This window comes from Ursus arctos, unplaced genomic scaffold (assembly GCF_023065955.2).
Source record: "Ursus arctos isolate Adak ecotype North America unplaced genomic scaffold, UrsArc2.0 scaffold_17, whole genome shotgun sequence".
Lineage (NCBI taxonomy): Eukaryota > Metazoa > Chordata > Mammalia > Carnivora > Ursidae > Ursus > Ursus arctos.
The window spans coordinates 15,887,351-15,914,977 of record NW_026622841.1 but is presented as its reverse complement, the minus strand read 5'-3'; the positions used below and the strand labels follow the sequence as shown (position 1 = coordinate 15,914,977).

Here is a 27,627-nt window from a genome sequence, read left to right as displayed (position 1 = left end):
AAATCCCTAGAGTTAGACTTTTCGGTATGGATGTGGGCGAGAGGGGGTAATCTAGCATCACAGAGACCCTAAGGTAGTAGCCACTCGGTGTGGCAGCTGGATACCCCCTGGTTTTGCCGTTTCATGAAATCGAATCTCTCACGGTCTCCCCAGTAGAGGATTCCATTGAAAGTGGGATCATGTCTTTAAAGTCTCTATTCCTCCATTTATTACAGTGGCCTCTCCACTTGGACATCCAATAAACTATTTGCTATGTGTAGAATCTTTTATTCCTCCAGAAAAGGAAAATAAATATTCCAAGATTTGTGACATGGGTCACCCAGGTGTAACCCCTCCAAAGGCTGCTCATCATACTTGAATAAAGTCCCAAACCTTTACTATGGCGAGGCAGGCAAGGCATATGCGCGACGCCCCAAGGGAACTGCATCATCTCCCACCAGTGTCTGGGGTTTGTCTACGCATAGTCTAGTCTCCACCACCCCTTGCCCTCCCAGCAGGCTCGCGGAGCGGGCATTATGTCATTTCCTCTGATTTCTTTCAAACCCATCTGATTTATTTAAATCTTTTATTTTTTCTATGCAGTAGTCCTGTGTGTTGCAGCAGGAGAGAGTCCACTACCATTTTCTGAAGACTCGTTTACAGCTACCAGCCCTTGAGAGCAATACTGGAAGGGAACTGAAGGTCACGTTTAGTAAGGGGCAGATCCAAGATGTAAACCCAGTTTTGTCTGACGCCAAAGCCCCCTTTCCTTTCCCTACTGCACGGGCTCTCAACGTTGGAATTACTCGATTAAATAAATGGTGCGAGCCGAGAAGACTGAAGTACTTTTTAAAACTGCCATTAGTTACGATTCAGAGTTCCAGCTTACCTACACTTTCACCAGTATCTGGTTCATTGAAGGTGAGAACATCAAATACACTGTTTTAATGAGTTGGTGTCTGTCATTACCAGCAAGGGTAAGCTATACTCACTGTCACTCCTACTTCTCTTTCTCTGCTTCCACATGTTGATGCTGCACGTGGTAGGCCGCCTGGGGCACAGCGTGTAGCAAATGGTAAATGAGACAGAAGCACAATCCGAGCCTACTTGGAAAATAAATGACTACTTATTACCCGAGATCAATGAAGGAAAAAGTAAATTTACTAAAATATTTTTTTATTTGAATAAGGTCAATGTCATTTCTTGAATTCCAGCTAGCATCAAATAACAATCAGAAAAAAACACTTGACAAAATGTTATCCAATTGAAATTAACAGTGGATAGAAAACCCTTTAAACTTTAAAAGAAATATATTAAACAGGCAACGTACAGATCTAAAAAGTTGCAAGTGGTGATTTTACATTAGATCTTATAAATAAAAAAATCCCCCATATAATCGTTTGTTCACTATCTCCCTGAAATAAGCACATGGACAGGAAAAGATAATCACATCTTAATATTCACAACTATTATTTAAGTTCTTTACAAAGATTGTATCTCTGCAATGCATCGGGTCAGGCAATCCCTTATTCAAGTAATTTGTTTTCCCTAAGTTATCAAAAAGTACAGTTGTCTGAGATAAAATGTCACAAAAATCGCCATCAGGAAAGCAAAAGGCTCTAGCAGGCAGACTTTGAGATGGGAGTGTCCATGGCTTGACCATGATCTGATGATTTTGTAAGTTTAAAAGCCATCAACTAAAGTACCAAGAGCGACAGGCAACAGTCTGGGTTTAGTTTGTGGCTATTCATAAACCAAGAAGAACATGAATTGTAAGAATGAAAGAATCAGTGCACATCTGCTAGTATCATCGACAATGAAAACGGTGTATTATGCTCTCAGCTCAGCTTTAAACCAACAAAACAAAATACTTCTTTTCCACTCCCCATCTTAGTGGTTCTCAGACACTAGTGTGCTCAGAATCACCTGAGGTGCTTGTTGAAAAGCGATATTCTGAAGCCCCGCCCCTGAATTTTGACTCGGGTGGTTTAGAAGGGAGCCCTGGAATCCGTATGCTTCACAAGCACACCATGACCCACGTGGTCCACGGACCACACTTTGAGAAACACTGATGTCCCTTTAGCACATAACAAAACACTGTTTACTGTTTGTGGCTTCTTAGTAAAGTTTCAAGCTGAATAAAACATTCAGACAATTAGAACACAAACAGGTACATTTAAAAAAATAAAGTATTAGCCGTTATGTCACTGGATTTCTTTTTAAAAGTAGCATCACAGGCACGATGACTTAAAATAAAATTTTAAAACCAAAAATTTTGTTTTAATCCAAGGCACCGTAAAATACTTGCTGGTGTGAGAGAAGGTAACAAATTTAATTAGACACAATAGTGCAGAAATGAAAGAATCCTGGCAGTGATTGATTTTTCCACAGAGCAAACATTTTTCCGCAGAAATGAGCTACTTAAAGTCGATGATTTTGAGGAAAATAACTGGATTTCAAATAATATGATGAACAGCCTGTGCGAACTGCTTTACTGATTTTCAAGTAAATTAAATGACTAAAAAAAAGATTCATGCATTTTCGTAAGAGCTCTCTCCACTTGAATTAGTAACGATCAGCACGATTCCTCTCAAACTGTAGCCTGAGCGACGTCACCCGCACACAATGTCTGGTGTCCCCTTAGTCTGTTCAGGCACACGTGACCACGGATTTTGTAACACTGGAAATTTTGCAGCCTTTTATCTCAAGAGGATTTCCCAACTTTCACAGCCCGTAACTTAAATATTCTTCTGAAGGTCCCCCCACCCCCAGAGATTAAGAGCAAATTCTGTGATGATGTCTCTGGAACATGAATTTCAAAATGTGAATACCACAAAGGAGAAACACCAGAGAAGCATTTTCTCTGTTAAAGTGACCGTCATTAGAATATTCTTATTCGGCACTCCAGGGTAAATGCTAACAGAACAAGCAACGCTAGGACTGCTTGCGTACACAGTACGAAGCAGGTACTGCTCTAATGCAGAGTTCCTCAGTATAGAGTTTAGGCAGGTGGCCCAATCTGTAAATGACATCTGAGAACAAATTTATGAAGGTTTGGAAGAATGAAATGGTACTGTTTTATAAAACAGTATAATTTCTTATTTTGGATTCTATGACAAATGCAAGATTAACTACTTAGCTAAAAGAGGTAAAAGAGTATTTTGAAGTCAGCAAAAACATAGGTCTACATCATCTGTGAAAACAACATGAAGTCTGCATTTTAAAATGTCCTTTACAGACTGCTTCTAGAACACCTAGGACAACCACGTACAAAGACTACAACCCCCCCCCCCCCCCAGTCTGACATTTCAAGGTTAAGCTTCCTAACAAGTGCTTCACAATATCCTTAGTTCTGGCATTAAAAAAAAACAACAACAAACAGAAGTATTCATTCTATTTTTCAAATTTTGCCTTCAAACGTCTGAACGCTGCTTCTACTCCAGCCTCCTTGATTTGAACAACAGACTACGGGTGATGTAAACCAAAACGCAGTGGTAGGTTTTTTGGTGAACTTAAAACCTCCCCAGGACGTGTGATCTGAGCTGAATTTACATAGTATACAAAATGGGAGAAATAAGTTCCTTCAATTACAAACATAAATCCAAAAATGATTTTCATCCTATTGAACTGATACCGTTGGCGTGGAGACAGTCACGAGCACGCACGGTCATGAACTGAGCACATCACCAGGCAGAACCAGAAAACCATTATCAGAGGAACATTTTCACCTAAATGGTTTTCCAGGCAAAGAGCAGCTATTAATTTTCCCCCAAGATTTCCTTTAAAAGTGAAACGTATCACTGATAATCAGAAGGAAAGATATTTCAACATTCTGAAGCCTATTATCTAGATCCTACAGCTCTCAGACAAAATATTCTTTGATTTCAAAGGGAATGACATTAGCTAGAAGGACTGCTGGACTGGGTCTTGGAGTAGGAAACTCTGACCTCTTAAAAAGACTCTGGTTATAAAATAAACATGACTGGACCACACAGTCTGGGGGGGGCAGGAAGGCAGGTGTGGAGACTTAGGGGTAACTTGCCCCTAGTTTCTAATATTTACCCTCTTATTTATCAATATTCTGTTCAGTGGCTGTATTTTACTGGCCAGACATTCGCTGAAATTTAAATAGATTTACGTACTATGCACAAATTTACATGTGGTTGTCTTTGTTTTAAGGTTTATTCTTACTGCAAATCAATGTTTAAACAGTCATTTTATACAAAATTTAATAATTTAGACTATGAAGCAATTTAAATACTTAAATTCCCTCAAAAAGACAACATTTTGTACATACATACATGATGTTCACATATGAAAATGGTGGTCAAAAGAATTTTTTGGCAGCTGCTTCTTGCTGAGTCCTAAGGAAAAAGAGAAAGAAAAAACCTGAAAGTTCTATATATTTCACTTCAGAAAGAAACAGGATTGCCTAGAATTAAAATATACATTGTCTTTGGAAGTATATAATGCGTTACGATAAGCATACTTTCTAAGCGTGCACTCCCACGTGACTGAAATAGACTAAATATAATACCTGCTTTGTGTTAAACCAAATTTTACAAGGACTGAAGTTGTTACACACATAGGTTACTTTGAGTACTTAAAATTAAACAAATACAGAAGAACAGTGAGTCCGATTTGAGAGACTTACCTATACATGATATAACCAATGAATAACACCGTTTGTACCACTACAAATATAACGAAGTGCATCGTAGATAAACATGATGGGAACGGTGGCAGTTCTGGGCATTTTGGTCTTTCATTTGATGGCTATAAGGCAAAGAACTAGGACAATTAGTCAAATTGGGATTTTAGAAAAAGAAAGAAATGTGACACCTTTACAAAATTAATGGTTAACTACATGAACTCAAGATTTTCATTTATTCATCCCATAAATATCTTCCACTCCCTTCTTACCATTTTTTCTTTAAATAAAGTTTACTTATTTTACTTCTTTAGTAATCTCTGTGCCCAACATGGGACTCAAACTCACGACCCCCAGATGGAGAGTTGCATGTTGTGCTGACTGAACCCGCCAGGCGCCCCTCCCCCCGAACTTTCTGCAAGAGTAGCTGACACTGGAAGGCCTCCACCTTCGCGGTCCAGTCACTATCACACCGCCTTCTGGCTCGAATCTGCAGCACAACGATGATGACTTTTTGTGTTCTTGATGGTCACAGACCACGAGCTCCCTGGACACACACAGTTTATACTTGCTGTACTACAGTGATATTAATAGGATCCCCTTTATTCTCAAAAGTGTTCTGGTTCAGGCAATTACATGGTCACCCTGCCAATGAACTGCCTGACAAATATAAGGGCTTTTGCTTAGCCCTCACCCTCCCCACCTCCTAGCAGTCAGCATCACCAATCAGTATTTTGAAAAATGTTTCTTTTCCTATTTCCATGGGTATTCTTTCTATTTTAAGGGGGTAATTAAATACCAGGGACAAAGATTTAAGCAAGGTACCCAGACAGAACGGCCTCTCGGATTAGTTGTTCTCAGTACGTTCACATCTGCGGGACAAGGCTCTGCAGGACATATATACACCCCCCCCCCCCCCCCCCCAGTGCCAGCCTGGCCACCACAACGCAGGCCAAAGCTGGGAGAAAACCACCTCAAACACAACTCCGGGAATAGACCACAATGCTTTGGATTAAAGGTAATGGTTACTAAGAAAACTCTTAACTCATATTTGAAAAATACGAATATCTAAGACATACATAAAAATATAGGTAAGAAAGGCAATATCTAAAGATATAAAGGAGACAAGAGTGTATGTTAAAGACCTAAGTTCTTCCCTTCTACCACTTACTAGTTATTGACCTCAGGAAAATTACGGAATAACATATTAACTTTCTTTCCTAAAGGATAATAGGTATTTTTTAAAAACTTCACATAACATATAAGGTATCAGGACTTCAAGGAAGGTAAACTGGGTAATACGGACCAACCACACAGCAGCAGACAACTAACAGAGCTAGACACAACCTAAAGCAAACAATACCTGTCTGAAGGCAAAGGCAGGGAACAAAATGGCAAGAAATGATGGGATCAGCATTTTGGGGGTGGGGGAAGGACAAAGAAAGACAACTTCAAACCCATGGATCAGAGAAGAAATTGAAATGGAAATGAGAAGGGGCACCTGGGTGGCTCAGTCAGTTGAGCATGTGACTCTTGGTTTTGGCTCAGGTCATGACCTCAGGGTTGTGGGATCGAGCCCTGTGGCAGGCTGCGCTCAGGCTGGCTCAAGATTTTCCAAACTTAATGACAACTATAAACTCACAGAACCAAGATACTAAACCCCAAGCAGAGGAAAAAGAAAACGAAAGCAAAACATATCATAGTCAAGCTGCTGAAAATCAGTTATCAGGGAGAAAAATCTTAAAAGCAGAGAAAAAAGACACATTAGGTACAGAGAAACAAAAGTAAGACTGACTGACTTCTCATGAGAAATGATAAACTATGATACAGTCACATAACGGGGTTCATGCAGCTGTAAGAGGAATAAGGCGGATCTGTACGCCACTAGGGGCACACTGGTAAGTGAAAGCAAGCAGGGAGAAGATAAATAGCACAGTCTGCTACTCTCTGTAAAAAAGGGGAAGATTTCATCACAGCTTCTGCTTATAGTAAGAAAAGCAAGAAACAGTGGACAGAGAAACTACAGTCCCCCCAAATTGTTCCCTAACAAGGAAAAGTAAAAAGCACAAATAAAAAGTTAGTCTTCCTTGAATCTATCTTATTCTGCAGATGTGAGAAACTGTCTGAGCTTTAGTGTAGATCCGAATTTATAGGAAATTTACATTGAGTATAATTATCGATACGGCTGGCTTCATAATTACCATCTTATTACTTATTTCCCATTTCCCCAATCTGTCCCCAGTCTTTTAGAGCTATTGAAATAGTTCTGCAAGAACAGCCTTGAGTACACCACGTATGTTTTTTGTTATTTTTAAGAGACTTATTTATTTGAGAGAGAGGGAGAGAGAGAGTACGCACACACGAGAGTCAGGAGAGGAACAGAGGGAGAGAATCTCAAGCAGACTCCCGGCTGAGCGCGGAGCCCGATGCTGGGCTCCATCCCACAACCCTGAGATCGTGACCTGAGCTGAAATCAAGAGTCGGATGCTTAACCAACTGCGTCACGCAGGTGCCCCTAGGTATCCGTTTTTGTTTTTTTCGCCAGTGTGTCTGTGAAAAATGCTAGGTTAAATAGGCAAATGAATGTGTACTTTTACCATATGTTGTTCAACTCCCCTTCCCAAGGGTTAGGCCATCTTGTACTCCCTCTGGCACTGTGCCACTGGGTTTTCCTCTAGCCTCGGCAATGGAGTATGTTGTCAGACTTGGCTTTTTGTCAAACAGGTGTGGTATCACAGGAGAGTTTGATTTTTCATTTCTCTCAAGTAGCTTCAGCATCTTTTCATATATGGCACAAGCTTTTCCCGTGAACACTCTGTTCATTTCTCTAGCACATTTTTGATCGGGTTGTTCCACATCAAATTTTTAGTGGTGGTCATTTCAAGGAGATTGGACTGGAAGGGGGGGGGCAAATGCTATAAGCATTTGTGAATTTTATAAGGGTTTTGGAAGCCAGTAAACAAGGACCACAGGTCTATCGTCTAATATTGTCTCTTGTGCATATTAAACTTTGAAAACACGTTACCTATCTTTAATATTTACGGCCAATCTCTAAAAATGTAGATGGACTTACACTTAAAAAAAAAAAAGGCCTGATAAAGTAAACCAAAACCAAAACCAAACAAAAAAAAACTTTTAAAAAGTGAACCAAGTAAGAGAGGAAAAGTTGCTGGAAAAAAGAAGAATCTTGCTTAAAGAAAGAGGCTACCAGTCAGCCAGTGTCAGACCTGCGCTTCCTCACAGCCCAGAGAAGTAGGAGCTACCCAGCATCTGTCTCAGTAAAGGGTCAAGAGATGTTCACCTTTTTAAAACTGTTTAAAGATATCACTACTGATAACAAGAGCCATTTTTTTAAAAAGAAAATTTACAGGAAGAATCTAGAAAACAGAAGTCTGAGACTGTGGTATCTCCAATGATAGGAATAGCAATGTATTTTTAAAAATTCTATTCAGTAGGGTAAGGAGGGGTGCCTGGGTGGCTCAGTCAGTTAAGCGTCTGCCTTCGGCTCAGGTCATGATCCCGGAATCCTGGGATGGAGTCCTCCATTGGGCTCCCTGCCCAGCAGGGAGTCTGCTTCTCCCTCTGCCCCTCCCTCTTGCATGCACATGCTCTCTCTCTCTTGAATAAATAAAATCTTTAAAAAAAATCCTATTCAATAGGGTATGGAAACATGGAACACAAAGGTATTTGGATCATATAGAATAATTCTACCTTGAATATTAAAAATGAACATTAGTATTAAGTAAAAAGTTTTAATATGTTCCATAGAATATGCGTTCGTTCTTTTCTAACTAAGGAAGACTGGTAATGATAAAAGTAGAAGGCAAGAGCTTACCATGTTTCGCTGCACTAAGTTGTCTATGTCCCGCTTCACGATGTGAAGGTGCTCTTTGATGTCATTGAAGTGCTGGGTTGACTCATAAACCCCCCCTGCAGACCCCGGGTGCTGCATGCCGCTGACCAGTCTGACAGTCTCACTCATGGAATTCCTGAAACAGAAAATCCCTTTAGACAAGGGAACTGCTAGAAAAATGATTTTTTTTCAGTCCCGCATTTTAAAAGGTTAGATGCACTTCTAAGCCCAGTATGTTAGATTATTAAAAAAAAAAAAATCAGTATTTAGAAATACTGAATTGTATTCAGGATTGGAAAATAATTTATAAAACTACAGCTTATGGGGCGCCTGGGTGGCTCAGCTGGTTAAGCATCTGCCTTCGGCTCAGGTCATGATCTCAGGGTCCTGGGATCGAGTCCCACACCAGGCTCCCTGCTCAGCGGAGAGCCTGCTTCTCTCTCTCGCTCTGTCTCTGCCCCTACTCATGTTCCCTCTCTCTCTCTCAATTTCTCGCTCTCAAATAAATAAATAAAATCTTGAAATAAAAAAAATACACGGAGAGGGAACTTTAGAGTAAGAGTGCCAGCGTTCACTCTCAGGAAACGAGGGATTCAGGTTATGGCCGTGACCGCCACTAGAACCCGGAGGGGTTGATGGGGGTGCTTCATGAGGAACAGTGAGGATCCAGTTACTAGTAACTACTGCAAATGGGGGATGGGGTATGAGGGATGGCTTTTATGCTCAACTTCTTTGCATGTTTGAAAATGTCTAAAATGAAAATAAAAATCGGCAAGGCATTCTGGTATGCTAGAAATAGCACCGGAAAGTGAGGAGATAATGAAACCACTTCTTCTTATGTTGGGACCTTTTACCAGTCAGGGCCTTTTTTTCTTTTTCTGTGAACTGAGCTTCTGCTAAAAAAAAATCCTATGATTCTCTAACGACAGGAAAATCCACAGACACAAACTACCCATTCCACAAAAGGCAAATATTTCCTTTCTCTTTAGTTTTTTTTTCTGAAGTCTAATCCAGAAGGAAAAAAGCTCTCAAGGACAAATTTAGAAATCTGAGTTGTTTTTACCTTAACTTATGGTATGTATGACATCTGTTCTCAATTAGTAAGTGGGAGTTTATGAGGATTGCTAACTACTCTAGAAAGTGCTTTCATGGATAATACAGCCAGAGGGCTAGGATTTACTAACCACTAACTGAATCTTAAGACTTTCTAGTACCGCTGTTATGTGAAATAAGCAAAGCACAAAAGAGTATCTAGAATATACTACCATTCACGTAAGGAAGAAGGGGATCTAAGAAAATACACATGGCGGAAAAAGTACAGGAAAAACAAACCAGAGATGAATGGGATAGGTTAGCAATGGGGTGGGGGTGGGAAAAGGCTAGAAAGGGGGGAAATGGGAATGGGGTGGTAGTGAGGAAGAGGGAGTGACACTTCAGTGAACACATACATTTCGACCCAGCACCTCTCAGCACCATCATATTCACAAACCTCCCTATACGCCAAATATACACAATTAAAATCAACCAGGATGTAGGAAGAATACAAACGCTAGCAAAGAGCCTAACTCTACTACAAATGCCTATCATAACCATACTGAGCAGAGTGGGAAGAGAACTGAACGAAGTAACTGTCTGGAAGATACCATCTGCATTACAAACTCTAAGGTTAGATGCAAAAGGACTTTCACATAAATCCAACAGTAAACATGTTTCTCACCGGGATGTGAGTTTACAATCTGAAACCACTTTATGGGTACCTTATATGCACACTAACATAAGTAAATACACTATAGATAATAAAAACCAGGTTTCTTCCTTCTGAAGAAAGAATTTTCAAAGAAGGAAAGAAGGAGGTGAAAATCAATCCTGTAATGTTCAGCCTAGTCTAGTCCAACCAGAATCCAAAGTGTCTGGATAATCTCAGGGGTTTTTTATTTTTATTTTTTTTTTTAAAGATTTTTTATTTATTTATTTGACAGAGATAGACAGCCAGCGAGAGAGGGAACACAAGCAGGGGAAGTGGGAGAGGAAGAAGCAGGCTCCCAGTGGAGGAGCCCGATGTGGGACTCGATCCCGGAACACCGGGATCACGCCCTGAGCCGAAGGCAGCCGCCTAACGACTGCGCTACCCAGGCTCCCCTCAGGGGTTTTTTAATACAAACGTAAAGTGATGGGTACAAAAATAAAGATATGTGTATATAGGTGGGTTAACAGACACTCATATATTCCCCAGCTCTGTCCACTGAGAGGGCCTAAGAGCAGGGGCACTGCAGGGGTAGTGAGCACACCTACTGTCCAGATCTTGGGTTTCTAAATACCTTTCTTCAATAAAAGGAACCAGGGTTCACTGTTCACTGAGGTGGTTGATTCTAGAGCCGGGGCAAAGAAAACACAAAATGAGCCTGAAACATGGTATAGCACCAGAAAGTGAAGAAATGCTTTAAAAAAAGATGGGAGCTTGCTGAAAGAACACAGAAGCCAACCTGGAGGAGTTCTTAATTACCAGAGCAAAACACTTTCAGCAGTAAATAATGATAGTATGGGACTGTAACCCATAGAATACATATCCATGAGACCATACGACATAAATAACTGATTAAATAAATAAATGGTACAGAAGAGAGCCGGTCCTTACAAAATTCCAATAAATACATGGGAAGGAATGATGAAAATAGAAAAAAAAAAAAAATCAGCATTTGGGAAAAACCTCATTCTTGTTTCACGCAAGGTGTCAATGGATGCTACAATTAGCAAGCAAAAGTTTAAACTGAAACAGAATATTTATATATTTACATAGTCTCAAAGTATCTTTTCCAAAATATAATTAATCACCACAGGAAAGATACTAACAGAGAAAGCAGGAAGAAACCACCATAACCAAGTAATCCCAGCCAACGTCAACAACAATAAGACACACAGACATCATGAACATGATACAGTGTTGTATTCTTGTCAGAAGTGCAGAACTTCCATCCAGTCACGAGTAAACGCCAGACAGACCTGAATCAAGAGACAATGGACCAAATAACTGCTCAACGCGGAAACTGTCACGGTCATGAAAGACAAGGGAAGATGAACTATTTCAGACTGCAGAAGTCTAAAGAGATAGAACTAAATGCAATGTGTGTTGCTGGATAAGATCCTGGAACAACAACAACAAAAAAGGGCATGCATGGAAATGGGTGAAATTTGAATAAGATCATTAGTTAATAGTACTGTACCAATGATGTTCATTTCTTGGCTCTGACAACTGTGCTATGGTTATGTAAGTTGTGAACATTAGGGGGGATGGGTAAGGAATAGATGGAAATTGTACCATTTTTGCAAGTCTGAAGTCTAAAATTAGATCAAAATAAAGATTTTTAAAAATAATGTCACATGATCCAGTCTCTTTCTGAAAGAATTTTTTTTTTTAAAGATTTTATTTATTTATTTGACAGCGCGAGAGAGCACAAGCAGGGGGAGCACAGGCAGAGGCAGGGAGAGAAGCAGGCTCCCCGCTGAGCAGAGAGCCCGATGCAGGGCTCAATCCCAGGACCCCAGGATCATGACCTGAGCCAAAAGCAAATGCTTAACCGACTGAGCCACCCAGGAGCACCTAAGATTTTATTTATTTATTTGACACAGAGAGAGAGAGAGAACCAGAGAGCACAAGCAGGGGGAGCAGGAGAGGGAGAAACAGGCTCCCCACTGAGCAGAATGCCAGAAAGGGGTCTCGATCCCAGGACCCTGGGATCATGACCTGAGCCGAAGGCAGACACTTAACTGATTGAGCCACCCAGGCGCCCGTATTTTTGAAAGAATTTAACTATTCATTTAAGATCATAAATATTTTAATCGTAAGTTTACAACTTAAAGATTTTTAAAAATGCCGGACAGTACAAGTGAAAAGAAGTACAAATTTGCAGTTCCAAGTAGGGTTGCCTTTAATCTCTAAATGTGGATATTATCACCTTCTGTTTAACCTAATACTGTTTAATTTTCCAGTGCTAAAGAACTCACCCTGACATTCTTGTTTGTCAAGGGTTGTACTGGTTGGTTCACTACTCTAAAATGTTAGCTTATAAAATGTAACATTTTGCCTGTTTCTCTACTCTAGGCATTGAAAGCTGTTCATTATCTGCCTAAGTGAATACTTTTTACAAACTTATCATTCAAAGTTCCAAGGACACAGTAGCTCCTCTCTGCTCCAACTCTCTGTCCAGTCTCTCTTAGGATACAAGATGGAATGGAAGAGAGGTAGTCACACCCAGCATATTTCCTTGAAAATGGTTTCATTCCATCACACAGAAGTTCCTGCACCAGGCACGCTTGTATTACAGTTCTACAATGCTATGCATGCTTGCTCTTCTAGGATTTTCCACAGAATTGTTATATATTACACATATTCTCTTTATTTTAGAAATGTATGACTACTCCTGGCTGTCAAGTAGCTGTGACAAATGTATTTTTTAAAAGATGCTAAAGCATTTTTTCTCTTCTGGCTTAGAACAATTCAAACATTGAGGCCTATTGGCAGTTTTTGAATATCAAAGGTTCCTGTACTTTCCACTCCCTGATTTATAAAATGAATCTAGAATGTGATTCTTACCCTCATGTGGAATTCTTACAATAATAATGTGCTTGCATAGAGAGAGAGAGGTCATGAATTTTGGATAAATGTATCACCTAACACTCAGATATTACTTCTGTAGACTTACTTCATTTCATTCACTTGTCTCAGGATCTCATGCTGAGTGTTCACAACAGTATCCAGCTCTTGCTGGGTGATCTGGAGGAAAAACAGAAGAACCCAGTTCTGTAGGAACATATGGCAGAGTAGCCTTTCTTTCCTCCAGGCCTCCTCCTCCATCAGACGCCACCTACGGCACACATGCGTATTTGGAAAGCTTACCTGTCCCTGCTGCCCTGGGATTCCTGCTCCTCTTTTAGAGATCTCCTCTGTCAAGGAAGAGACGTATCTTCTCTGTTCATCAAGAATCATGTCTAACTGTCGGTTCAGCTGCTTGATTTCTAGATGGATGCGATTCTGTCCTTCGAAGATTTGTCTCAGCTCGCGGTCTCCTACGCTCTCAAATATTTCATCCGCTGAAATGGAAATTGCAAATTAAAACGATCCAAATCATTTCTGAAATACCATAAGTGACTGAAGTATCTACATATACTAACATTAGACCATCATCAGTATGATCTACTCCAGCGGTATGACCTCCTCAACAGTAAACATGCAGATAATCAATTCAATCACGACAAAACTACTATTTGTTTTTTGCCATGTCTGGTGGCTGAATACCTATTATAAATTAGTTCTGAACTTTTTTCACCTAAAAATAGTTTTCTTTTAAATATACTATATGATTCTAGCTATAGGAAAAGGCAAAACTAATCTGTATCACTAGAAATCGGGAACACTGGTGGCCTCTACAGAGGGGGCCTGACTTGAAAGAGGCAGAGGGAACATCCTGGGGTGATAAAATTATTCTCTGTGTTGACCTGAGTGATGATTAAGCCGGTATACAAATTTGTCAGAATTCATTAAACTGCCCTTTTAAAATCTGTGCCTTTTACTTACACAATAAATTTTAAAAGGGAGTTGAAAATAGCTGATTTTCCTTTTAAAGCTGACTGTGCTGAAAACTATTTCATTCACTTACTACAATAAGCTTCAGGATATACTCACAAATCATATGTGATATTTAAAATAAATCCAAGAAGAGAAATTTATTTTTCACTCTTATCTTCATTAAATCTGATTCCTATTACTGATCGTTTAGAGAAACATACTACAGGGAGTACAAAAGCTAGCTATGGCTTTATTAAATACAGCTTTGATCATCTGTGCTGGTGGGAACAAGCCAGATAAAAGTTAGCAGATAATATAAAGTCACTCTACTTGGACTTGTCATGTTTTATTTTTGACACGTAGCACACTGAAGTTCAGCACTGGCTTAGACTATTTTAAAATCTGCAAATTTTAAAATTCAGAGTTCTGTAGAGCAGTAAGGGTAGGAGAGCTAGAGAATCATTTCGTATTACTTTCATAAGAATTATGATATTTCTCCAGTATTACCTCTATATTAATAAGGTAATGTGTGCCGATCAAAGGAAAGACAAACTTTACGTGATTTCATTCCACAAATATTTACTGAGTCTCAACTACCAGGTCAGCATTGGGTTTTTCGTGTGTTTTAGGTGTAGGGGCGCAGGGCAGTCAACAGAAAAACAATCCCTGTTCTCACAGAGCCCACACTTTGGGGGATCACTGTTCACATCACCCAGTATTGCCCACCGCACGCTTTCCTAAGCCACACTCTTCTGGTAGAAACATCAACCTCCAAGCCTTGTGATGGCAGATTTGCTCATAGATTGCTTCAGGAAACTACTTGGATGTGCCAGACAAGAGCTCGAGGATGGGATGAGTGCACCTGCCACAGCCCCTGTGCGGCTCTGAGCACAGCTTCCTCCAACTCACCAGGATGCCCCTGAAGGTCAGGGTGGCCCTTCTGGAATTCCTCCTTTTTTTTATCCAATTCTTGTTGAAAGTGCTCAAATTCCTCCTGATACTTTTCTTTTTCTTTTTCTGAAATGTCTTTATCTGGTGTAGGCTTTTTTGAAATTTAGGAATAGATCATTAAAAAAAAATTAAAAAGAAAATAATAAACCTCAAAATACTTTTTTCCCCTTCATTTTAACTACTCAACCACTAGTTGAAAGGTTAACATAAAAATGTTACTTCTTATTTAAATCAAAACCAATTTACTCTTACTACTAATAATCACAACAAAACGGTAACACTGGCCACCACCATTTCTCGAGTGCACGCACTGTCTTATTTAATGCTCATGACACCATGAGGCAGCGGTACCAATGTCTCCGTTTCACCAGCGAAGAAACGGAGCGGGGTACAGAGGTTAAATCACTTTTACAAGATCAAACAGCAATAACAGGCAGAAAAAGACTCAAATCTAAGTTGGGCTTCCCAAGTTTTCAGATACAAGGAGAGACCAATAAACTGAGAACAAACTTTTTTTGGGGAAAAAAAAATGTGTGTACTTACCAGCTCTTTCCCAGGCTCAGTCAACTGGAAGGTCAGAAAAGAAAGGACATCATGGTCATCTACCAAAAAAAAAAAAAAAAGAAAAAAGTTCCATAATAGATTATTTTTATGGTTGTGAAGTTACTTCAGAAAGATCTATTGCTTTAAAAATAGTCAATATGAAAAATAACAAAAATCAAATCTCATCTGGTAAAGGCAATGGTGCTCTGTGAGCTCAGAGATAAAACGCACCAGCAAGATTTACATCAAAAAAAAAAAAAAGAAAGAAAAAGAGTTACATCAGAAATCAACTAAAATTCACTTTCTTTTATCCTAAACCAGAATATTTAACAGTGTTTAATATATAACAGATGTTTAATAAATAAGGGTATAAAGGATAATAATAAATAGGGGATAAGGGAATAAACAAAAAATGAGGGGTCAAACCAAGCCCAAACTCCTAAACCTGACACCCAGATCTTCCCATATTTTCCCACAAATCTCCTTCACCGGCTGTGTCCCAGCCAAATGAGACAAAATCCCGTCCTTCCGTATTTCCGTACCTGTCTCTCAATCTTTCTTACAGTACTTACCACTACTTGCCTTACTTTCTTGTTATAAACTTGACATTGCTTTGTCCTGGCTTACTGGGACAGTCCTGATTTACCTATGTTGTCCTGGCATTACTAAATGCATCTTCTTTTATTCTCAAAGCATTCCAACTTAGATAATATGATGACACTGTCTATACATCATTAATGTTTGTTTCCCTCACACAGCAGATATGAACAATTTTACTTTATCTAAAATCATATTTTAAAAATCAAATTAATATCAGGCTGCTTAAGCTGAAAACGGACTTAGCAGATCAAACCTCATAATGCTGACCTAAAAGACCAATCCTGGCTAGTCATGTCTGCAAAGCAAGAGCAATTAATTCCAACTGGCAATCTCTATGCTTTCTGTCACTATTATGGAGATCCACATATGCAGCCAGATGAAAGAGAAAATTGTTAACACTCTTTAAGTGTGTAAGTTACGGAACTTCAGGAGAAAACGTACAGTGTAATAGAGCACTGGACCCAGGAGTCAAAAACCAAAAACAAGTCCTGCCTTGGTTTGGCCATTACTGGCCACGTAGTATTTATAATGTACTTTAATCCAAGATTTGGCAAACTTAACTAAAAATAGGGTAAATACAATCTGTCCTCTCTCTCTCCCTCCCTGTGATGTTGTAAGGAACAATTATACATTTGAAAATAGTGAAAAATTATACAATGTACCATGTAAACACAACATGATATATTTTTTTTAAACACAAGATGGTATTAATGTGAGAAGTTCATTTATCACCAAATGTGGGGCAAAAATGGTAAATAAATCTTGTTTAAACTTTAGTCCCCAATAATATTTCCTCAGGCTACTAAATTCATCTAAATGTGCTGTAACAACTTTCAGGATCCTAAACCACTTGGCAATTACACTATTACAGCCTTGACTTGAAATGTCGACCATCAGTTGTATGCAGCCCTAGCCAACTGCATACCTACAGAATCTCAGGAGAAAATGAGCAGATTCAAGACACCAAAAGACTGGCTCTGCAAACTATGTAAAGGTTACAGCACGTCTTAAAAGGTTAAAAGTAAACAAGTCTACATATCTCCAAATAGACTATTCCCCATGAAACTCAATTCACAAACTTCTAATATTAAAAGACAGCAAGACTTACCTGCAAGACCGCCAGTTGCAGCAGATATGCCAAAATGCCCCTGAGAAGGGACGACCATATTGTCCACTCTGGCGCAAAATTCATAGTCATTTTTATCTGGTGTGAAGCCATTATTGATCATTACCTAAAAAAGACATACTACAGCTATAGCTTTTACAACAGACATTGTAAAATGAATTTCAAATAGTCAATTTATGATTAATTGATCTTTATATTTGGTCTACTAACCAACTGTCAAAAAGCTATTAGTTTTCTCTCACTGTTATAAAGGGTAATCCTCTTCCGTGAAATAACCTCACTTACTCAGCATCATTATACAAGATATTTCACTTTATTTATTTGACAGAGTGAGAGACAGAGAGAGTGCACAGGCAGGGGGAGTGGCAGAGGGAGAGGCAGACTTCCCACTGAGCAGGGAGCCCGATGCGGGGCTCAATCTGAGGACCCTGGGATCATGACCTGAGCCGAAGGCAGACGCTTAACTGACTGAGCCACCCAGGTGCCCCTCTATTACTAATTCTTTTTAAAAAAAAAGGGGGGGGACATACTCATTGTATTATGAGTCTGGAGGAACGTTAGGTGTGTGACTGTACAGGCAGCACACGCCCACTGATTAGTACCGGGAACACTTCTCAGGAGATCATCAATATTCACCTTATATAGTATCCCTTACTGATCTCACAGTTTCAATCCATGGTTAACTCCTACTCGAGCAGGATTTAAAAACCTCTTGTTTTAACTAAGTTCCTCCACTCACAGCATTTCTTGCTCCTGCTTACACTGTTTTTCCCTCTGAAGTTCAAACAATTGCGACAAGATAAATGTATAAGTGCTAATTCAATAAACATTTCCTGAGTTACTAAAATGAGCACAATATTAGGGACTATAAGGAATAAGATATCTACACTGACAAGTTTATCATCATACTGATGAGAAAAAACAAGCAAACCATAGTTAACTAGTAATTCAAGACAACGTATTTCAAAGGCCAAATATGCATTAGAGAAAAAAAACAGTTTCAGAGACACAGATCATTATGAGCCGATGTTTGGTGTGTCTGATGGAACAGGGATCTGAACCAGCGTGTTCTAGAATAAGCATGACTCGGCCACGTGGAGAGAAAAGAGGGGAGTACTGCAGGAAGAGATAAGAGACTGAGAAAACATTTTATAAAGGCTGGAATCAGTCAGTCTTGTGTCCTGCCAAGTCGCTCTCAAATGTATTCTTCCAAACACTAGTTTTATAGACATTCAGATATTAGGTAATTCCATGACTTTCTAGAATCTTCAATGTGCTAATTTGCATAGCTGTGCCCAATCTCTTCTGACTATGGAGCTCTCTTGGGAGTGCATTCTGTAGGACGAATGTTTTGGGTATTGCTGGTAGGGTTCACTGCTTTGGGCCGTGTAGGCAGCCTCCCTGCAATGTGTGAACTCAAGTGTGTGTCTGTACTCCCCATGGTTGGTGTCTGGATTCTGCCACGTAACGGTGAGCGTGACTTCCTGATGACCCTAACGGAACAGTACAGGATGTGTAATAATTACAGTGGAACTCAAGTCCAAGTCAATTGTAATAGACTGGACACCTCTATTCTGAGACCTCTAAATTAGTTTGGAATTTAAGACTAAGCCAATATAAAGTTTTCCAAAGAACTGCCTGTGCAACGCTAGCTCATGATTTAGGAGAAAAAAAAATTTTAAATAAGATATTTTTTATTTGTAAGTATTATATAACCAGGTATTGATGGCACCTTTAACAAGCAAAGTTCACATGATATTAATACTAGAACTACTAGCTGGATACACCCACTTTATTTTTTGTTTTTTAAAAGATTTTATTTATTTGAGAGAGAGCGAGAGTGAGAGAGCACAAGCAGGGGGAGCAGCAGAGGGAAAGGGAGAGGGAGAGAGAGAACCAGACTCCCCACTGAGCAGGGAGCCCAATGCGGGGCTTGATCCCAGGACCCTGGGGATCATGACCTGAGCCAAAGGCAGACACTAAACCAACTGAACCACCCAGGTGCCCCAGGATATTCCCACGTTAAGTATTACCCTGAACTCAATTTGTCTACAACTGAACTAATTACCAACTCTCACCCTTCCGACTCCTCACTCAAACCCAAATGTGCTACTTCTTGGGTTAGTTGTACAACTGGCCAGAAACCCAGGAACTACCTCTGACTCCCCCACTGCACACACCCTCCTACCCCCAAGCACGTCTCTCCCTCCTAACTGCCTCCCCTCTCTTTCCTCTCCCCTGACTCAGACCGCAAGTGGAGTCTTGCAGGGAAGACGGCACTCGGTTCAAATCACAGTTGTGTTACTTATGTGGTACGACGGTAAGTTACTAAAAATGTCCCAAATCCCATCTCCCCGTGTATAAGATGCGGATGCCTGCCCCATAGGGCTACTGGAACAAGTAAGTGAGAAGAAACTGCACTTACAGTACAGAGCACCGGGCATGGCCCATTACAAGTAAAGTCCCCCTTCAAAAACACCATTATAAGAACACTGCTGCTTAAGTCATCTGCCCAAACTGCAGATGGGATCATTTCACTTTCCTGCTTAAAACTTTCAACAGTTCCTTATAGGATGAACTACCCAAGGCCTACGTGCCTTGCCACCACCAAACTTTCAACCCCACTCCCCACAGTCTCCTCTATCCTCCAGCCGTTTCAAATCATGTGCCCTTCCCAAGTCTTTCACCATCCCTGTGCCTGTTTTCTGCCTGGAATATGCACCCGGTCTCAGAAATTTCCACTTCCCCTTCCTGGTGCAGCTCAGTTCTGAGAAACTGTTTCTGACCTTCCCTGCTCCCATCTGCAGTTACAAGAGTCTAACCCCTTGATTACTTAATGGTATGTGTGCTGTGATACGTCCCCCACCCAGCACAGTAATGTGACACAAGTGTCTCCCCTCCAAGAGACTACAAGCTCTTTGGAGAAAATGACCTTTCTCTTACTCAGATTTGTATCTGGATGGCTCTAATATGTATGTAATGGGGGATATCTAGCAAGCGGGATGCTTAAACGTGTACTGACTGAATGCAAACCTATGGGGAAGGTTTTACAACACATGACCACTTAGGCCAAGCTCTGAAGCCACTTCTGTTCTCTCATAGTAACACCGTGTACATAAACCAACATCCAAAGTTACATGCCTTTAATTTCTATCAAAGATTCAGAATGAGAAGTCCTACTAGAATATTGCTCAGTTGAGTATCTCTAAGTAATGTTACTTACTGTCAGTGTTTTCTGATAATACGTGATCTTTGCCCGGACAGGATAGGGTTTATTACGAAAGTCTCTCTGGCAACTTGCTAAAGCTTGACTAGCACCATCGCTATAGCGTGAAGAAAGGGAAAACAAACAAAAAATGTAAGAACGCTTCTCAATATTTAAAAACTATTTAAAACGATCATCGTCCAGAAAGATAAAATAATATCAAGTAATGACAGTCTTGGGAAATCTGAAGTTACTTATTCAGAAGACACAAAGTTAATGTGCAAGTTTTCCCTGTGATTCCTGTCAGAACTATGGATGACATCAGAAGCCAATGCCGCCATGTGCTGACAGCAAGAGGAAAGTTCTACTCTTCTACCTGAGACGAGGGCAAAATCGTCCTTTACGTCAGGGCAGAATCGAAACACATGTGGAGTTTTTAAAAATGCAGATTCCACCCAAGTCAACTCAAGCAGACTGACAAGGAGGTGGCCTTGGCACCTGCGGTTTCAATAGCTCCAGAGGTGGTCATGAACCAGGAGGACTAAAAATCACGAAGGTAGGAACAGTAAACGGAAGTGCAGATGAGTAATTTTTCTTACAGTTCACCGACTGGCTCAAAGGTAATTCCTCCCAAAACAAACATGGAAAAATAAAAAATGTACATACCTAATTCATACACACTATAAATACACCGAACACTTAGACATTTTGTGGCCTATTGAGAATCTTTTTTTTTTTTTTTAAGATTTTATTTATTTATTTGAGAGAGATAGCCAGGGAGAGAGGGAACACAAGCAGGGGGAGTGGGAGAGGAAGAAGCAGGCTCCCAGCAGGGGAGCCTGATGCGGGGCTCGATCCCATAACGCCAGGATCACGCCCTGAGCTGAAGGCAGACGCTTAATGACTGAGCCACCCAGGCACCCCGAGAATCTTTAAATAAAGCAACGTGAAGAATGAATAAGGTGGTGTGAATTGCTCGGTCATTAGTTTGGTCAAGGGTTTCAACTTTATTTTCGAAAGATAAAGATGAAAGAAACACGATTAATGGCATCACCGAGAACCAGGAACATTTTATAAATCTTTCAAAATACTACATAATTTTAGGTTCAATAAAATAACTCTTTTTTATGTCTGAAATCTGAGGTGGTCCATAGAATGAACTTTAAAACAGGACCACATTAAAATAAGACCTTTCTACCAAGTTACAAAATATATCTCAAGAAAAAGAATAATCGTATTTCATCTGAAAAATATTCAGATTTGAAACAAAATATTTTACAAGGTTTTCACAAAGAAGTTACAATCAAATAATATAAAAAGCACAAACTTACTTTTGATGGTCATAATGGATTTGTCCATTGTTGCCTATAATTACTATAGCAGGATTATTTTTCTAAAAATAAAAAGAATGTATTTGTTTTAAAGTCCTTAGGTCAAAGAATTCTAGATCATTCTCTTATATCTCTAAAATTCTAGGACTCAAAATTTTAAGATACTTAATAGAAAAGATTTCTACCTATTTAGAAAAAATGTAGTGAACTCTTACAATCATTCAGAAGCAGTCTCTTAACGCCTCAATAAAGACCAATGATGTGCCCTGTGTGAATATTCAACTACGACACACATTTGAGGACTCACTCTGTGTGACAAGTGCGGGACCCAATGGAACTTAGTAACAGGAGGACTAATATGCCTCAGCATTCAAGGAGTTATTAAAGTTCTCCTTTACATTGCTAATAATGACCTCTGACAATCAGCAGAGAAACCACAAGCTGAAACAAAGATCAGTCTTAAGGCTGCTAAGGCAGCACAAGTTAATGTCACTCAATGGCAAGTACATTTTGTTCTGAACTGTTTTAGTCTCTCCTAAAGACATCAGAGAAACTGGCGGATCAAAAAGAGGGATTAACATATGAAAAGGCATTAATATGTGAGCTAGTGGTAGTAATGCACAGGGTATTTTCATGAAAACAGACCATAATCCCAGACACTGCTGGTTTCACTGCCTACCTCTGAATGACTCAGGCTTATGCATCAAAATTACTAAGCACATTCAGGGCACTGGGGAAGGAGGTCACTACAAAGTTCTCAGAGTTAGAACTCCATTACGACCTCAAGTTGGTGTATGACAAATCAGGAGCAAAGAGTTTAAAGTTCTAAAGTCCCAGTTATATAAAGACTAATCATCATACTTAAAATATAGTTTGGGAATTTCTTGAACTACTAACCTGACAAAAGTGTTAAATAAGCTGCTATTTCTCAGAGCCTAACTTTGTTAGCAGATATATTCAAGGGGGTAATAGTCCTGACAACAAATATACCTTTCCGTCATTGTCGAAAGAATCAAAAAATATTCCAACACCATTCCACATATCAGCTGATCCAAACACAGGACCCTCCAAGCCGTGATTTTCTGTATACCAAACTGCCTGTAAATATATAACAAGGGACATTTAGAGGCTAGTGGTATATGCATTGATACATTTTTTTTTTAAAGATTTTATTTATTTATTTGACAGAGAGAGAGACAGCCGGCGAGAGAGGGAACACAAGCAGGGGGAGTGGGAGAGGAAGAAGCAGGCTCCCAGGACTCTGGGATCACGCCCTGAGCCGAAGGCAGACGCTTAACCACTGAGCCACTCAGGCGCTCCTGATACACATTTTCTAAGTTAAAGAAGTTATCATACCAGGCCATCAGCTCCAATTCGACCTCTTCCAGTCACTCGAAATGTCACCTCAACTTCCCAGTTCTCGAAGGCTGCTTTTGTTTTTGTCCACACCGATCCTCTTTGGCTTTTTAAAGATGGTGCTATTCGAATTTGATCTGAACTTGGAATAGCATCTAGAACAAAAAACAGGGAAGAAGAGCTTTGTTATGATTAGGTAAAATTCAACGAACCATCACCAAACTGTTCCATATGCCTACAGAGATCCAATTTTAACTCAGTAAACTATACAATAATTTTGTTAGGAAAAAAGCACACATTGACAGTTTCAACTTTAAAATTTTAGAGCTTTTGGGGCACCTGGGTGGCTCAGTCAGCTAAGCATGTGCCTTTGGCTCAGGTCATGATCCTGGAGTGCCAGGACTGAGGCCCGAGTCCGGTTCCCTGCTCAGCAGAGAGCCTGCTTCTCCCTTAGTCCTTCACCCTGCTCGTGCTCTCTCTCTTGCTCTCTCTCAAATAAATAAATAAATAAAATCTTTTAAAAATTTAAAAAATAATAAAAAATAAATATTAAAAAAAATAATAAAATAAAATAAAATTTTAGAGCTTTCTAACAGCCTTCCCGCCCCCATCTTTTGACTAGTGAAATATCTCTGGGGGAAAAAAAATTAACGCTGCAATACATTAAAAATTCAAGGGGCAGAAGGGAGGAAACTATGGCTTAAAAAGCAAATCAACTATTTGATTTCCATAATATTCTCTTTCAAGTACCTCAGAAACTTGCATATTATTTTTTTTAAAACTGTTTTTAGTTTTAAAACTATTTTACCAATTTACAAATGTTAGAAAGCTCAGTGTGAAAAGAACATACCACTAGGAATCAAGAGACTTATTCCTAGACTCAGTTCAGCTGTGTGACTTTGAGCAAATAATTCTTACTGTCTTGGGTTCACCATATGTTCACCTGTAAAATGAAGGGGCTGGGCTCAATCACTTCCATAAACACCCCAAAAATTATATATATACAGAGAGAGAGAGTTTTGTGCACATATACATTCTTCTAGGGAGAGGGTCAACTGAATTTCAAGTCAATAAACAGTTCTTTAGCTCAAAGAGAATTGTGATCCCCAAAATAGTGGTAGGCACGTCCAAGCAAAGTTCAAATCCCAATTCCACCACTTTTTAGCTGTTTGATTATAGGCAAGTTATTCCATTTCTCTAATAACCTCACAGGCATATAAGTGCACAGAAGTATTTCAATAAATGTTAGCTAGTCCTGTTATAGAACTAGATATTATTAAAGCACCTATCAGGCAAGTTTGAACAATTCTAACACACCCTCTCAGATATTAACCAGCTCTGACATCCATTCTGGGAAATAACTGTATTATGTCTTCACAGCTAGGAGAAACTGACAAAAGACAAGTTGAGTACTTTAGTAAGATCAGTCACTCTGTCACCATCACTCTCAAGCACTTAAAGGTTGGGGCAAGTCTCACAGAAAGAGTACTGGACACAGAATCAGAAGACCTGGATATGAGTTCTAGTCTACTGACACTAGCTATGTAACCTTTTCAAGAACCTTAACCTTTCTGAACAGCAGATTTTTCATCTCTAAGACAGCTAACACCTGCCTTGCCTACAAATAATCAAATCAGAAAATGAAGGTGAAAGCACTCTGACAGCTACAAAGGGTTACAAACTGCTGTGATCATTTTTGTGCCCTTATGAACCCAGGACGTGTACTAACAGTACAAAAGGACATTTGAGTTAAGAAAAGTACCACAATCGATTTGGTCTTCATTTGGGGATGAATGTAATGGGCCATGTTTAAACTAAATCTCAAATTTCTCTATTTAAAAAAATTGCTTTAAATAATGGCTCTCGGGACAAAACCAGAAGGGAAAAAATGATCAATGGTGTTAAGAAAACAGACTGTAGAAGTTCCAGTGATAATGAAAGCAAGTGGTATTCACAGCAGGGATTCCCAGAGTCAGTATACAGAAGAGTCATGACTAAAACACTAATCCCTTTATTTCAAACTCAGTCTAGTCATACTTTAATTCTTTGCAGACAAGACAAGCTTAGTTTGGATATAGGGTCTGCAGAGAAAGTCAAGGTAGCTAATTGGAGTAGTTGATTAACATTCTTAATTGGCTGATGTATGTGGTGTAGTGTGAAAGATAGAACAACAAGCAGGCAAGGGAGAGATGCAGAAGTGAAAATGTGTGAGCAAATTCATCACCATGACTGAAAAGCTCATCATCATTACAAAACAAAAACCAAAAACCCCCAAAACTTGTGTTTGGTACATCTGCAGCATCTTTGCATATTAGGAACAATGTCACCTTGATAACAAAAGGCCAGCAATATACCCTAGATGAGTGGGCACACAGCAAATGTCTGCTAAGTAACAAAATAATTGCACTCTACTTCAAAAACTTAATGACTTGGTCATTAAGTCAAACTGAAATTTTATACCTTCAAATTACACATTAATTTCAGCTTAATGGTCCTTCCTCAAGTGTGCTTCCTATCCAGTAATTACTTTCTAGAAATGGAATATTTCGTTTCAAGCACTTGACATTCTAAAACGATATACACAAACCTTATATAAATGATTGTTTAATTACACATAATGATGGAGCTTTAAATGCCAGAACTTCTCACCCCATAGAAAGGCATTTGCCATTTGCTTCAAAGGGTGCATCTGATGGTCACTGAACAGAGCTTACAGCACGCCAAGTGTTATGGCTGATTCCTTAGTCAGCAGTGACACATCAGCACTAGAAAGTACAGATAAGATACATTTTCTTTCACATATGTAAATGTCTAGCAAGGCTCTCTACTTACTAACAGTGACAAACACACAGAGTGAATAAAATATGGAGCACAGATTGCATTCAATTTTCAAAAAAACTAAATATAACTTTGAAGAGGCTGTATATGTAATGTTATTTTCACGTATCAAGTGCAGAAACAATACCAAAAAATATATCCCTTCTGCTAAATAAAGGGATGAGCGCGACTCTTGTTACATAATGTGTTAATACAACTGAAAAGATCAAAGACCACACCAAGTCACTGAAACGCAAATTCAAGGTGTAGTAGTTGCAACAGCGTAACGATGTCCTCGAACATAACAAGGCTTTAAAAACTACTCGAAAACCAACATATGCTATCTCCGGAGTCATCAGGGGGTACAAACTGGGGCATTAACCATTGCTAGCACTCTTTCCTCAAAGAAAAGACAGCAGGGGAGGACCTAGGAGCAGCGGGAAAGGAGGTAGTAGGGAAGCTGCTTCAACAGGTCTCAGGTTGGGATGGCCGGAGGTGGGGCTGCGGGACGTTCGCGTTGAGACGTGGCGTTAGGGTGAAATGTGATGCTTAGAAGAGAGTTTGAGTGCTTGGAAGTGTAGGAAAGTAACAAAAGACCTCTAGACCGAACGGAAAGAACGGACGAGATCAAAGGAGGACAGGAGGCCGAGGGGTGGTCAGAATAGGGGTAAGAGTCGGGCGCAGAGAAAGCCCTGCGGACCAGAGCCGACCTGCAGGAGGGGCTGCTGAGAAGGGTCCACCGCGCCAGCGGTGTGCAGCAGGGAAAGGGCAGAGAGGAGGAGACGCAAGGCGGGGAGGAGACCCTGGCCCCCCGCCCTCTTTCCCGGCTTACTCCCCGCGTGGGCCCAGAAGGGCACTGTCCCGTCGCTCTGCACCAGGTGCGGCCCCTTGAAGCTGTATTTGTACTCGAAACGGCGGTGTGGCGACGCGGCTCCGGTGCCCGCGGTAACAGCGGCCGCAGGGTCGCCTCCCATGCCGTCGCCCCCCGCGAAGCGACTAAGCGACAGCAGCAGGGCGCAGAAAACAGGCCGAACTCTGGCCTGGGGACCCCTTTGCCTGGATCCCGCCATCTTGGATTCTGGGAAGCGGAGGCCGGCGGGAGGAGGAGGGGCGCGGGAGCTGCGGACGGCCAACAGGGCGCTCGCTGATTGGCGGAGCCCGGGAGACCCCGAGGGCAAGGGTGAGCCCCGCCCCCGGACTCCGCGAGCCCGGTGGCTGACTCGGAGCATCAGTGGGCGGGGCCCCACGGGAGAGGGCGGGGCCCGGGGGCGGTGCTGTCCGCGAGCTCCTCCTGTCCTCTCTGAGGCGCGAAAGGGTCTCCAACATTCCCTTCCAACGCGACCCGGAGTGTTGGAAGAGCAGACTACATGCCCGCCTGCAAGAAGCTTTCTCCTGCCTCGTAACATGCGTTAGAGGTGGAACGCAGGAGGGCCCCTGAGTGGCTTAGTCGCTTAAGTGTCTGCCTTCAGCTCAGGGCATGACCCCAGGGTCCTAAGATCGAGTCCCGCATGGGGCTCCCTGCTCCCTGGGGAGCCTGCTTCTCCCTCTGCCTCTCTCTCTCTGTCTCTCTGTGCGTAGCTCATGAATTAAAAAAAAAAAAAGAGGTGGAATTCCTGAGGGCTAACACTTGTGGACCAACCACATCTGTCCTC

At 40.6% G+C, this 27,627-nt stretch overlaps 1 protein-coding gene across 1 annotated transcript; it reads right to left on the bottom strand.

Annotated features, from left to right (window-relative positions):
- Positions 1 to 1,138: 1,138 nt before the first annotated feature.
- LMAN1 (lectin, mannose binding 1) lies at positions 1,139 to 27,073 on the bottom strand. The gene is made up of 13 exons (XM_026496406.4): positions 26,808 to 27,073; positions 23,159 to 23,313; positions 22,793 to 22,900; positions 21,803 to 21,864; positions 20,490 to 20,589; positions 17,249 to 17,372; positions 15,541 to 15,599; positions 14,956 to 15,088; positions 13,378 to 13,571; positions 13,184 to 13,254; positions 8,466 to 8,619; positions 4,634 to 4,755; positions 1,139 to 4,343 (listed from the first exon to the last, which is right to left on the bottom strand). The coding sequence occupies exons 1-13, from the start codon at positions 27,043 to 27,045 to the stop codon at positions 4,307 to 4,309; spliced, it is 1,557 nt and encodes a 518-aa protein (XP_026352191.1). The 5' UTR covers positions 27,046 to 27,073; the 3' UTR covers positions 1,139 to 4,306.
- Between the last annotated feature and the right edge of the window lie 554 nt (positions 27,074 to 27,627).

Bases quoted from the DNA above. Each gene is read 5' to 3' on its own strand.
- LMAN1 (XM_026496406.4), bottom strand. From the start codon at position 27,045: ATGGCGGGATCCAGGCAAAGGGGTCCCCAGGCCAGAGTTCGGCCTGTT. The intron at 15,089-15,540 runs GTAAGTACACAC...ATTTCAAAAAAG, and splicing joins CTGAGCCTGGGAAAGAGCTG to CCTACACCAGATAAAGACAT. The intron at 13,572-14,955 runs GTGAGTTGGAGG...TTTCCATTTCAG, and splicing joins TGACCTTCAGGGGCATCCTG to CGGATGAAATATTTGAGAGC.